Source organism: Podarcis melisellensis (assembly GCF_964234715.1).
Source record: "Podarcis melisellensis genome assembly, chromosome: 6".
NCBI lineage: Eukaryota > Metazoa > Chordata > Lepidosauria > Squamata > Lacertidae > Podarcis > Podarcis melisellensis.
In genome coordinates, this window is record NC_138538.1 from 72,642,780 (window position 1) to 72,654,629 (window position 11,850).

At 46.6% G+C, this 11,850-nt stretch overlaps 1 protein-coding gene across 1 annotated transcript in view; it reads right to left on the reverse strand.

Moving 5' to 3' along the window:
- The window catches only part of PLPPR4 (phospholipid phosphatase related 4), a 42,979-nt gene extending 38,878 nt beyond the window's left edge, over positions 1-4,101 (reverse strand). The window contains exon 1 of the mRNA XM_081914158.1: positions 3,294-4,101. Coding sequence (XP_081770284.1) covers positions 3,294-3,848 — 555 coding nt within the window. The 5' untranslated portion in view covers positions 3,849-4,101. The remainder of the gene's footprint in view (positions 1-3,293) is intronic.
- Positions 4,102-11,850: the final 7,749 nt, after the last annotated feature.

Here is an 11,850-nt window from a genome sequence, read left to right on the forward strand (position 1 = left end):
CAGACTTTAAGACATTGTGACATGTGCCCTTAACAATGTGACATGTGCCAATGAATGGTATGTAGAAACCTGTGAGAGGATGCTCTCAATCGCGCCACCTTGATTATGGAATGCCCTCAATTCACAGACTCAGTTGGCACCAATGCTGACAGCCTGTGGGCACCTTCGAAAGCAGTGGTGGGGGACCTTTGACCTTCCAGATGTTGCTGAACTACAACTCCCATCAGCCCCAACAAGCAGGACCAACAGCCAGTGATGATGGAAGTTTTAGTTCAAGCAACAGCTGAAGGGTCAAAGGTCCACCACATCTGCTTTAAAGAGACATTTATTCACACAAGCATTTGGCTAAATTGGTCAGTAGAAACAAAAAAAATTCCTTCCAGTAGCACCTTAAAGACCAACTAAGTTAGTTCTTGGTATGAGCTTTCGTGTGCATGCACACTTCTTCAGATACCAAGTTGGTATCTGAAGAAGTGTGCATGCACACGAAAGCTCATACCAAGAACTAACTTAGTTGGTCTTTAAGGTGCTACTGGAAGGAATTTTTTTTGTTTTGACTATGGCAGACCAACACGGCTACCTATCTGTAATTGGTCAGTAGAGTTGATTCTGATTTCTTGTAATGGCTTTTGATGTGTTTTTAATTTTTTTAAATTGTTGAGCATGTAATATTAATTTTCCCTGTTGTAACCTGCTTTGGGATTGATTTTGAAAAGGCCAGGCTCGAAGTGGCTCCAATGAAATAAATAATGTTCCATTCTCCACATGTGCATTAGATTCTTCTAATCAATGTTGCTCAGCTCTCTGCAGCCTGTTTCGGAGGGTGTTGTGTTCTGAAATCAGCAAACAGCTACACTTACCTAAGCAAAACTAATATGAAACCTCTGAGTACTTTCCTTTGGCAAAGCAGCCAACCAGTCTTAGACTCCCTTGACTTTGTCATTTTGGATTGAACCAAGACCATGGATGATGAAAGAAGGCCCAAGTAGAAGCAGTGATGTAGTACCGTAATTCAAAAATTAAGCATCTCATCCTTTGAGTGCCTATCAACAATGGAGCATTTTCAAAGAAATATAGGAAGTAGACTCATACCAAGTTGGACTATTGGTCCAGCTAGATTGGTCCCGCTAGCTCAGCATTGTCTACACTGATTGGTAGATGCTCTGGAGGGTTTCAGATTGGGGACATACCCAGCCCTACTTGAAGATGCTGGGAACTGAACCTGGGAACTTTTGCACGCGAAGCAGATGTTTTACCACTGAGCTTCAGCCCTTACTCTACCCTACGGTGTCAGGAGGACCATACCTTTCAAAGTATGGTGACCGTGAAGTCATAGCTGCTCTCTCCCAATATAGGCCAAACTTTGCAAGAGTCAGAAAGGGCCTACAAAGAACATTCCATCCATTATCCTATCTCCTCCCACTCTGCTACGTGCCCAGGAGGGAGTAAGGACCCCAAACTTCTGCTTTCTTCATTTAATATCATCTGAGCACTCTGGCACAGATGCTAATGACTCCATTTTTATTTCTTGTTTATGGAGAATAAGGAAGGGGAGGACATTTAGGGAAAGACTTAAAACTTTTCTTACTTGGGATAACTCACACATTCCCTCCTTCCCCTTTCAGAACTTGAGGAATCTTTGAAGACTCTTCACTGAATATACTTATGCTTCAGTATATAGGGCATTTCCCGTAACAATATAATAAATGCTTTTCTGAGTGATCGATAAAACAATGCACCCAAGGAACATTTTAAAAACACCCATTTACCTGCATCAGTTTTCACCTTTAGTGTAATAATTTCTACAGTCCTTGTATTCCAGATATCTAAAACTTAACCGGCTCTATATGACTAAGGTGGAACATCTGTGGATCTTCAGATTTGTTAGACTACAAGTCCCATCATTCCTGACCATTGGCCATATTGGCTGGAGCCGATGGGATTTGGAGTCCAACAATATATTTGGCGGGCCAACCTTGCTATATGCCATCTGATTATTGCAAATGAGACACAACAGCTAGGCTTTGTGAAGCAGCTATTGGCTATCCTGGACCAGAGACTTCCTATTATGTCAACACAGAGCCTATCACTGGGAGTCTAGATAGGATGGAATGAGCTTCTTTTCTCCAGGTGATGGTGGGAGGCGGCTGACTTCTACAACTTTTTCTGAGTCGTCTTGTCAATCATCTCTGAAGCAAACACAGACTGACTCAGTCCAACACTTATTTCCTCGGCATATCCTCAGGTCTTCCAAGGAGATGCTTGCTCATTTCCTGAGCTATCAACGAAACGTACAAATATGAAATCCCTTTTTGTGCCCCAGTTGCAAAAGAAGCAGTTCACAAGTGCCTATACATCACGCTGTCAGAAAAGAACCAAAATGAGTGCTTGTGGAACACTAACAAGGTACAATACAGAACAACCATAACAGTTCTGAAGCCATCAGTGGGGGAAGGGTGACAGGCAAATGCATTCACACAACCGCTTTGCTTCTGCGAACACACACATCACACCTTGGACCACGTATGGAAACAGGAAGCCTCCAAGCACCTCCCATGTACCTGAACATTCACCATGTAAGTGCATGCCTACATCAATGCAACACCAATTGTTTAGCAATCTAAAAACGTTTGTTCCCAACCTTAATGTGCCCTCATTTTAATTTTCTCAAATAATGTGTGCCCGCTACATGTACGTGTAGAACAACCCCCTTCCTCCCCCCAACCTTGCTCTCCTATTGGAATGATCCTGAGCACGTGAAGTGATCTCCCCTTCATTTGCAACCCTCCTTCAATCCTTAAAGAAATGATTTCTCCCAAACAGCGGAAGAAGTCTCTGTGTGTATGTCTTTCGTCCCCTCCCCCAATTTCAAGCCAGGTTTACACTCCTACAGACCGATGCTTCCTGATGCATCATCCTGATCTTTTTCTTTTTGCTTTTCAGGAAACAGTTCTTTAAGGTGATCTAAAGGGAAAGGAAATACATCGCCTCTCTTCCCTCCCACCACTCCTTGATTAGAGATGAGATCAGGAGGAGACCCAGTTTCTGGGCAGGAATGCCAAGCAGGCTTTCCCCACCCATGTAAAGAATACATGTTAAATGTTGACAGGCAACCCACCTCAACCTTACACACACACACACACACACATGCCACTAATGCACAACTGCTCTTTGCTTTTGGGAAGCTGACTCTGGCGCGTGCCAGGTGGGGCAGGCGACAGATCCTGCCCCCTTACATCATCTCCCCCCCCCAAAAGAAAGGATGGCGCCCCCCCATCGTCTGCCCCACTCACCTCGACGAAATAAAAACAAGGCAACAGCGTGACGCTCTCCTTGACCACTTTGCTTTTCTGCCTCTCTTTCGAAGACATGCTGGACGGCGCGGGCAGGAGACGCGCAGCCGGAGCGGGCGGCAGCGAGTGCGCGACCGCGGCGGCGGCGGCGGCGCTGCCGGGCAGCCGTCCCCCTCTCCTGCCCCACTGCCTGGCGGCGGCGGCGGCGCTGATGTCACATCCCCCCGGGGCCACCTCCCGGTGCGGGAGCAGGGCGCAGCCCACGACCTCCTCCTCTCGGGGCGGCAGCAGCAGCAAGAAGCCCGCTTGGCCGTCGGCGCCACCGCCACCACCGGCAAAGCCACCACCGGCGCTGGCCGGCCGGCCTGCCGCTAGTCCTCCGGCTCCCCTGTCGGCCAGCAGGCGCCGGGCGGCCTCCTTCTCCAAAGCGGCGGCGGCGATCAGCGCCTCCTCGTGCCCGGCGCACTCCCCTCCGGCGAAGGGCCCGCCTTGCCTACATCGAGCGCTGCCGCCAGCCGTCGCTCTCGCCAGCCGGCTTCTTCGTGCAATATTCATAGGTCTGACGTCAAGGAAGCTGCTCCATGCGAAAAGGGGAAGGGGGTCCGCTTGCCTACATGGTGGTGGAGCGGGAAGAGGAGGAGGAAGGAGGGGCGCGGGCACAGGGAGGCGGCCGCCTTAACCTCTTCGCCGCCGAGCCCCGACGCAGCATCATCCTCCTCCTCCTCCTCGGCGACGGCAGGGTGGGGTGGCGTCGGGGGTTGAAGGCAGCTGCGCGAGAATGTAGGTCGCCCGGGGAGGGTGGGTGGGTGGACGCGCGAGCGAGCGAGCGAAGGAAGGCCCCCTTCACACGTTCGCGGCGTGGGCGAGCGGGCGCCTCCTATGGGACGCCTCGGACGGAACACGTGGCCGCTCCGGCGCGCGCGCACAGGCGCCCACACGCGTCCGGGTGACGCGGAACGCGCCATCCGGGAGGGTGTGGGGAAGGGCTCTGCTAGATCGGGGTCCAGGAGTACACGAGGATTTCCAGTTGGAGAGGCCAGACGGGAGCTCACCTGGCTCAGGTGCTGCTGGACACCTGGACACCTTGGATTGTCGGATGGGCGTAGCCAGGATTTTTGTTGAAGGGGGCAGGCTTTTGTTGGGGCAGAACTTCAGATTTGTATTGATCTTTATTGATTGGGGGGCAGCTGCCCCTTTCCCCCTTGGCTACACCCATGTAATAATACTAACAACAACAACAGCAACAATAACAACAATAAATATGGCTGTTTCTGCACAGATTTAGAAATGGGGCCAGGAATAATGGAGTAGCCCTTAAGCATCTTTTTGCTGTATCAGAGCAATGATGCCTGTATTTCTGTATTTTTTTATATATTTGCTGTATAATGCGAGAATTGGTTTTGCTTTTTGTGCATTGAGGCCCCTCCTAACAGCTCAGCCGGAAGAGCCTGAGACTCTTAGTATCAGGGTTCTGGGTGCGAGCCCCCCATTGGGCAAAAGGCATTGCCTTTTTGGACTAGATGATTCCTGTGGTCTCTTCCGACTCTACAATTCTATCATAATATGAGGCTCAATCTGTAACCTACCAGGCTTGTGCTCCAGCACTGCTAGTTCTCACAGTGACAGACCAGATGGCTGTGGGAAGCTTGCAAGCAGGAGCCAAGGGCAGTAGCAGCACTTTCCCTGTTTGTGATTCCCCAACAACTGTTATTCAGAAAAAATATTGTCTCCTGTAGTAGAGGGAGAACATAACCATTGAGGCTGCTAGCCACTGCTAGCCTTATCCTTCCAGAATTTGTATAATCCTCTTAAAGAGTAAGTTCCATGCTCAGGGGTAGGGGGAAACTCACAGGATTGTAGGGTTGCCATATTTCAAAAAGGACACCCTTGAAGTTGTTGAGCTGATTTTAGAAAGACCCCGATTTTGTTGAGCTTCTTTTGCAAAAATGCCAAAAAAGGCGATTTATTGATTGACTTGCCGAAGATCCAGGTCACCTTTTGGAAATTCCCCCTGGACGTCGATTCCACCTTTGAAATCCTGGTAATGTCCTTAGGATTGGGACGCAAGCTTGGGAAGTGTGTATGGTAGTCCTGGGCTGCCCCGACAACAAGACCCCCTTCTCAGCCTCAATGATGTGGTCCAAAGGAAATCAGATCAATACGTTTGGCACCAACTTGGCTGCAAGAGTTGACAGAAGGAGACATGCAAAGCACCATCCAACCATCTTAGGGACTCCACTCCGGATTTGTGTAGGGTGTACTCCTTAGCCTTCTCTTGTCGCAAAGATGTCCCACAAGACAGCCATGATTTAAGATCAGAGGTTTCCTTCTCCTAGATGAGCTACCTTACCAGGTTGATGAGCCCCATCTGTCCCTCACTTCCCTCTACAACTGTTTTCTTAACTGTTGGACCTACTATTGGTCTCATCCGCTCAATCTCCCAGAGCCTGCCTTTGCATGCAGGGGAAGTCCCTAACTCGAAGAGGACCCTCACCTGGTTTAGCTACCCTCACCTGGTTTAGCTGACCAGTCGAAGCCATTCTAAGGGTGTGTCTGCTGTCTCATGCTGACAGCTTCTAGGAGCCGCAGATGAGAGCTGAGTGCAGGGGTGGGAACCAAAGGTGGACAAACCACCCCAGAAGGAGCATGACTTGTCCATCACCAGAGGTACAATCCCTCCCATAATCCCATACACCTCACTTCTATATACATAAATGTATCATCATCGTCATCATCATTTTTTATTTGTATGCCGCCTTTCCAGAGTTAAAAAATGATGATCAAGGCGGCTTACAGCATAACAAGATTTACAGAATTACAAAAGTCATAAACAATAAAGAAACCACATCCAAAAAATACACAACCAAATGGGAAACAATTTCCACATAAATGAAAATGACATAGGTAAAAAATAACAGCAATTTAAACAAAAACCAAACCAAACGGAGCCCTCTCTGTCCAGCAGCAGGGGCAGCAGCAGTCCTTTATAGAGCCCATCAGGCCCTGCCCTGGGCCAGGTGTTGAGTGGCAGGACTGGGGCCCTCAGGTGCTGAGCAGGGGAGTCCTCCTGGGTGGTAGCCGCAGCAGCAGCAGCTTTTATAGGCCTGTCATATTTGAAGTATCACAATTAGTGAAACAGCAGTTTCATAGCAGACAACATATGACTCAGCATGGCATCCACCCCTGGCAATGCTAGAGTAACCGCCTTCGCCTCTTACAAGACTGACTCCCGATAAAAGCCTGGAGGACAGAAATAGGTTAAATTATTCTGTGAACCGCCCTGGGACTTCCGGACATAGGGCGGTATATAAATTCAATAAATAAATAAAGTCAAAACATAGCCGGTGATGGCATCTATCAGGAGGGAGCTCCATAGCCGGGGCACCACTACAGAAAAGGCTCTTTCCCAGGTCACATATGGCTATAAACCCAGAAGGGCATCTCCTGAAGGTTTTTTTTATAGAAAGCCCTTTTTAAAAATGTATCTGGGTCCAATGTCATTCAGGGCTTCATATGTTAGAAGTCAACACCTCAATTTGGGCCCGATAACATATCAGAAGCCAACACAGCAAAGGGGGTCCATGAATGTATGAACCCGGGCTTCCTTTTGAGTATGCACTTGGTGGTGAAACTTGCTTGGCTTCTGTGCGATACGTGAAATAGCCCAACAGCTACATGTTCCTGCATTGTAGGGGGTTGGACTAGACGAGTTGGACAACTCTACGATTCTATGACTATGTTTTACTAGTTCCTAGAATACTGGTTAGAAGGGAGAGGCTGAGCTCAGGAGACATGCAGCACCCTAATACCAGATGGATGAAATTGTCTAAGGTTACTGAAGAAATCGGGATGCGGGTGGCGCTGTGGGTTAAACCACAGACCCTAGGACTTGCCGATCAGAAGGTCAGCGGTTTGTATCCCTGTGACGGGGTGAGCTCCCGTTGCTTGGTCCCTGCTCCTGCCAACCTAGCAGTTAGAAAGAACATCAAAGTGCAAGTAGATAAATAGGTACCGCTCCTGTGGGAAGGCAAACAGCGTTTCCGTGTGCTGCTCTGGTTCGCCAGAAGCGGCTTAGTCATGCTGGCCACCTGACCCGGAAGATGTACACCAGCTCCCTCGGCCAAAAAAGCGGGATGAGCGCTGTAACCCCAGAGTCAGCCACAACTGGACCTAATGGTCAGGGGTCCCTTTACCTTTTACTGAAGAAATGAGATTCTGTGCGTGCTCAGAAGCAGCATTTAAATGCTATAGCAATCCTCAAGAAAGCAGTGTAAAATAAGAATGGCATGTATTGATGACTGATTATTGTACTGGTTGAAAATCAAGGTACCAGCTTAGATTTCAGTAGGGATGGGGCAAAGAGGTATCACTGGGAAGGCAGGGTAAAGGCTTTTTCTTAGATATAGTTCAAGATTAAACTGAGAAGTGGAGGAGGAGGAGAAGGGCGAGGAGGAGGAAAGATAACCACCAACGTTCAGTCTTAAGAACCAAACCATCTAAAAAGCCCATGGAAGGGGGAAAAATGAATATTTTAATCACTAACTTATATCAAGTTTCCTATTTTGAAATTCACATATTTCTTGAATCAGCATTCATACTAAATGGTTGCTGTAAGAATTACCATATTTGTTTGCATCTAAACAGAGCCTAAACATATGCAATTTAGAAGCATAATCCAAAACTTTTAGCTATGCCATCCTTATGTGCCCTTTCCTCTGGATAATGATACCTGCTTAGAGATAAGAGGCAGATTTTTATTTGGCACTTGGTACACATGCAAGGATACTAAGCAAGATCATTTCCTTGAAGGCTTATCAACTTTCCAACAAGGAGATGGAAAGTGAATGTGCATGGTGTTTGATTTGTAGAGTCATAAACATTCATAATTTGAGAACTAAAAACATTATAGAACTTGGGTAACTGAAGGACCTCAAAGAACAACCACAGTGACTCGGTGGATGACCACGGTGAGAAAAAAAGAAGGATTTCTGGGATCCCTACATCTGTAATGATCTCTTGGTCCTGTATGAAGCCTACAACTATTAGCATATTGCAAAATTTCCTGTGAAATTTTAAATGCTTAAGCTCAAATATCAGAGCCCAGCTTCGGCTGGAGAGGGTGGGATATAAATAAAATTTTATTATTATTATTATATATTTTCCACAGAGGCATGATATATTTTCTCATGAAGCAACCTTCAACTCAGTCTTTGAAATTGTGTGTGGGATTGAACAAGTTTGTATTAAATTCAGATTTCCTTTAAGCCAGGCTTCCCTCTCTCTCTCTTTAAAACTATAATTGAAAAATGTAAAACATTTACACTGCAATTAAAAAACAACTCCTGATTGAAACATTTTTTTAAATTTTCTCTTGTAAACAATTTTTATGTTTCCTCTACTGTTTACACATGTGCCCTTCATATCTGATGAAACCACCCTACTCTGGCAGAGGTGGGAAACCTTTTTCAGTCCCAAGAGGGATCTATTGCAACCTTCCAGGAGCTTCATATCATTGGTGGGTGTAGGAAAAGTGGGTGTGGCCAGAAAAATGTCATCCTCCATCTAGGCAAGCAAGGTGTGTGGTCACCATCCAAGGACACATTCCAGCCAGGTAAACTCACTAGAGGAGGATGGAAAGCAGGGCCAGTGAGGGGATGTGGCCCAGGCAGAGTCTTGAGGGCCATCTGCAGAGGCCTTGAGGGTCACATTTGCCTTAGAGGGCTGAGATCCCCTCCCCCTGCTTGTACTAGGCTACTGACACCCAAATAACAACGTCATGCAAGAAGCAGCCCATAGATGCAGCTGTAGCAAAGGAAGAAAGTGAGTGGGAAGGCAGGCCATATAAGGAAAGATTTTTGCAAAAGAAGAGAGAATGAGAACGCACAGAACCACAGATAATTTCTGCTAACAGTTGCAAATACACCTCCAGAGATGACAGCAGGGATAATGTGATGAATTTTGTTTGCATAAGGGTAAAGCTACCCCTGACCATTAGGTACTGTAGTGAATGACTCTGGGGTTGCGCACTCATCTTGCTTTACTGGCCGAGAGAGCTGACATTTGTCCACAGACAGTTTTTCCGGGTCATGTGGCCAGCATGACTAAGCCGCTTCTGGCAAACCAGAGCAGCGCACGGAAACGCAGTTTACCTTCCTGCTGGAGCGATACCTAGTTATCTACTTGCACTTTGACGTGCTTTCGAACTGATAGGTTGGCAGGAGCTGGGACCAAACAACAGGAGCTCACCCCATCACGGGGATTCGAACTGCCAACCTTTTGATCGGCAAGCCCTAGGCTCTGTGGTTTAGACCACAGCGCCACCCTTTTTGTTTGCATATCATTATTTTTTCCAGTAATCTCTATATGTCCAAATAAATAACTGGATGTTATGTTCAGCTTACAAACATATATACATGTATCTTAATGGTCCCATATATTGACAATTGACCCTCTTCATAACTTTTTCCTAGTCTTATTAAAATAACTTTTGCTTCCTTCATGACTTCTGCATTCTTTGAATTCCCTGTTGGGTTAAAATTGGTGCAAAAGCTGTTGCATCTCTGCTGAAAAACTCACTTCCGATGAGTTTTCACCTGCCCAGCTCATTTCTATCTTTTTAGAAAGAGGTAAGGACTTTTTTTGGGGGTGTAGTTTTTTAATGACTTGGGAGGCTTTACCAAAACTAACATTTCTTCCTTCATAGTTCATGGTTGATTTTAGTTTCACCTTAACAACACGGTCCTACACATGTCTATCCAGAACTAAATTCTGTAAAGTGGTGTTCACCCATAAGCAGGTGTGTATAGGATTTCAGCCTAAATGTATTTGATGGATTTTCTCTGTATAGTCATGATGCTTGGAGAACCACGAAAAGCAGGGTGACGATGCATGAAAGAAACAGATGAATGGATGGAAGGGGAAATGATGAATGAAATATTTTGAATCGGTGTGAATCTGTAGATTAAAACTTGGCAGCCCTAGTTGCATCTTGGCAGGTACCTTTGCATTGGACCTGCCAGTCTTCCCTTTTAATGTGTTGTCCAGAACCGGCGAGAGGCGTCTGCTAGCTTGGCTTGCCCATTGAAAGATCTCTAGGTTGCAGCCTAAGCATTATTACAGTTGAGAAAATGACTCACACATTGAGTTGTGCACTCACAAAGGCATCCTGTATTATTCCTGGCAGGATCCTGAAGGAAGCTGACTTCACCATGAGCAATTGTTTCCATGGTGAGCTGTGTTATTTTGGGGGAGAATAATATAATAGGCCGAAACCGGAAGCCTCCTTTTAAGCTGCCATTGAAGTTAATGAAAATGTTGCCGTAAAGGCAGTGCATCTCTGTGTGCTTATCTGTTATGTATATATTTGCATTTGTAGCTGTCATGAGATACTACCCTCTCCTTTTTTGGCAATTCACAGAAGCAGCCTGCAAAGAAAGAACAGTGCCATTTTCATATGATAATATTCCTTAGCATTTTTATACTCTACATAAAAGGTGTTTCACATACATTTCCTTAGGCTGCAGTCCTAAATTCTAGGGACAAGAAGGGAGAAAACTAAAGGTGGACAAACTGCCCTGTCGAGCTCTGGTGATATTTTGGTGTCTGGAAGCTATGGGTGAGACATAAACTATGGAGCTCAAAGACTGGCATAGTCACCTTCCTAGTTTGAGAACTGGAAAAGTGTTGGCTCCTTCAGATCCAAGCCTTCTCCTAAGGTAAAGGGACCCCTGACCATTAGGTCCAATTGTGACCGACTCTGGGGCTGCGGCGCTCATCTTGCTTTATTGGCCAAGGGAGCGGGCGTACAGCTTCCAGGTCTTGTGGCCAGCAGGACTAAGCCGCTTCTGGCGAACCAGAGCAGCGCACGGAAATGCCGTTTACCTTCCCACAGGAAGCGGTACCTATTTATCTACTTGCACTTTGATGTGCTTTTGAACTGCTAGGTAGGCAGGAGCAGGGACTGAGCAATGGGAGCTCCCCCCGTTGCGGGGATTCGAACCGCCAATCTTCTGATCAGCAAGTTCTAGGCTCTGTGGTTTAACCCACAGTGCCACCCGTGTCCTAGCCTTCTTCTAGTGTGCCCCAATCTGCCCCTTTTCAGGCCCACAGAGGTTGGAGGTTGACACAGTCCACATCCCTGCTCTTTGCCCCATTTTTCTCCTTCTTGGAATCCTTATAACACTATATTCTCCTTAAGGGTTTCATGCACCAGAGACAGTTCTTATTTATTTACGTACTTAGAACATTGGTTTACATTGGGGGGAAAAACAGCATCCAAGAGAAGAAGGTTGTCTCATTATACTTGGTCCACTCCTGCTTAATTGGAGTAATTTAAATCTCAGGTGGGCTGAGGTGCGGAGATGATGTCAGGGTATTGAGGGCAATGGGTGCTGTTTATAGAAAACACAGCATAGCCACTGGGATATTGGCAATATTTAGATTAACTTTCAGCCTACCCATGCAGCTAGAAAGATCCTGCCAGCTTGCCAATAAAATTCCCTGTGGCTTACAAAGCTCTTAGACAGCAAAATAAATAATGAAGGCAGAAAGGATGTCC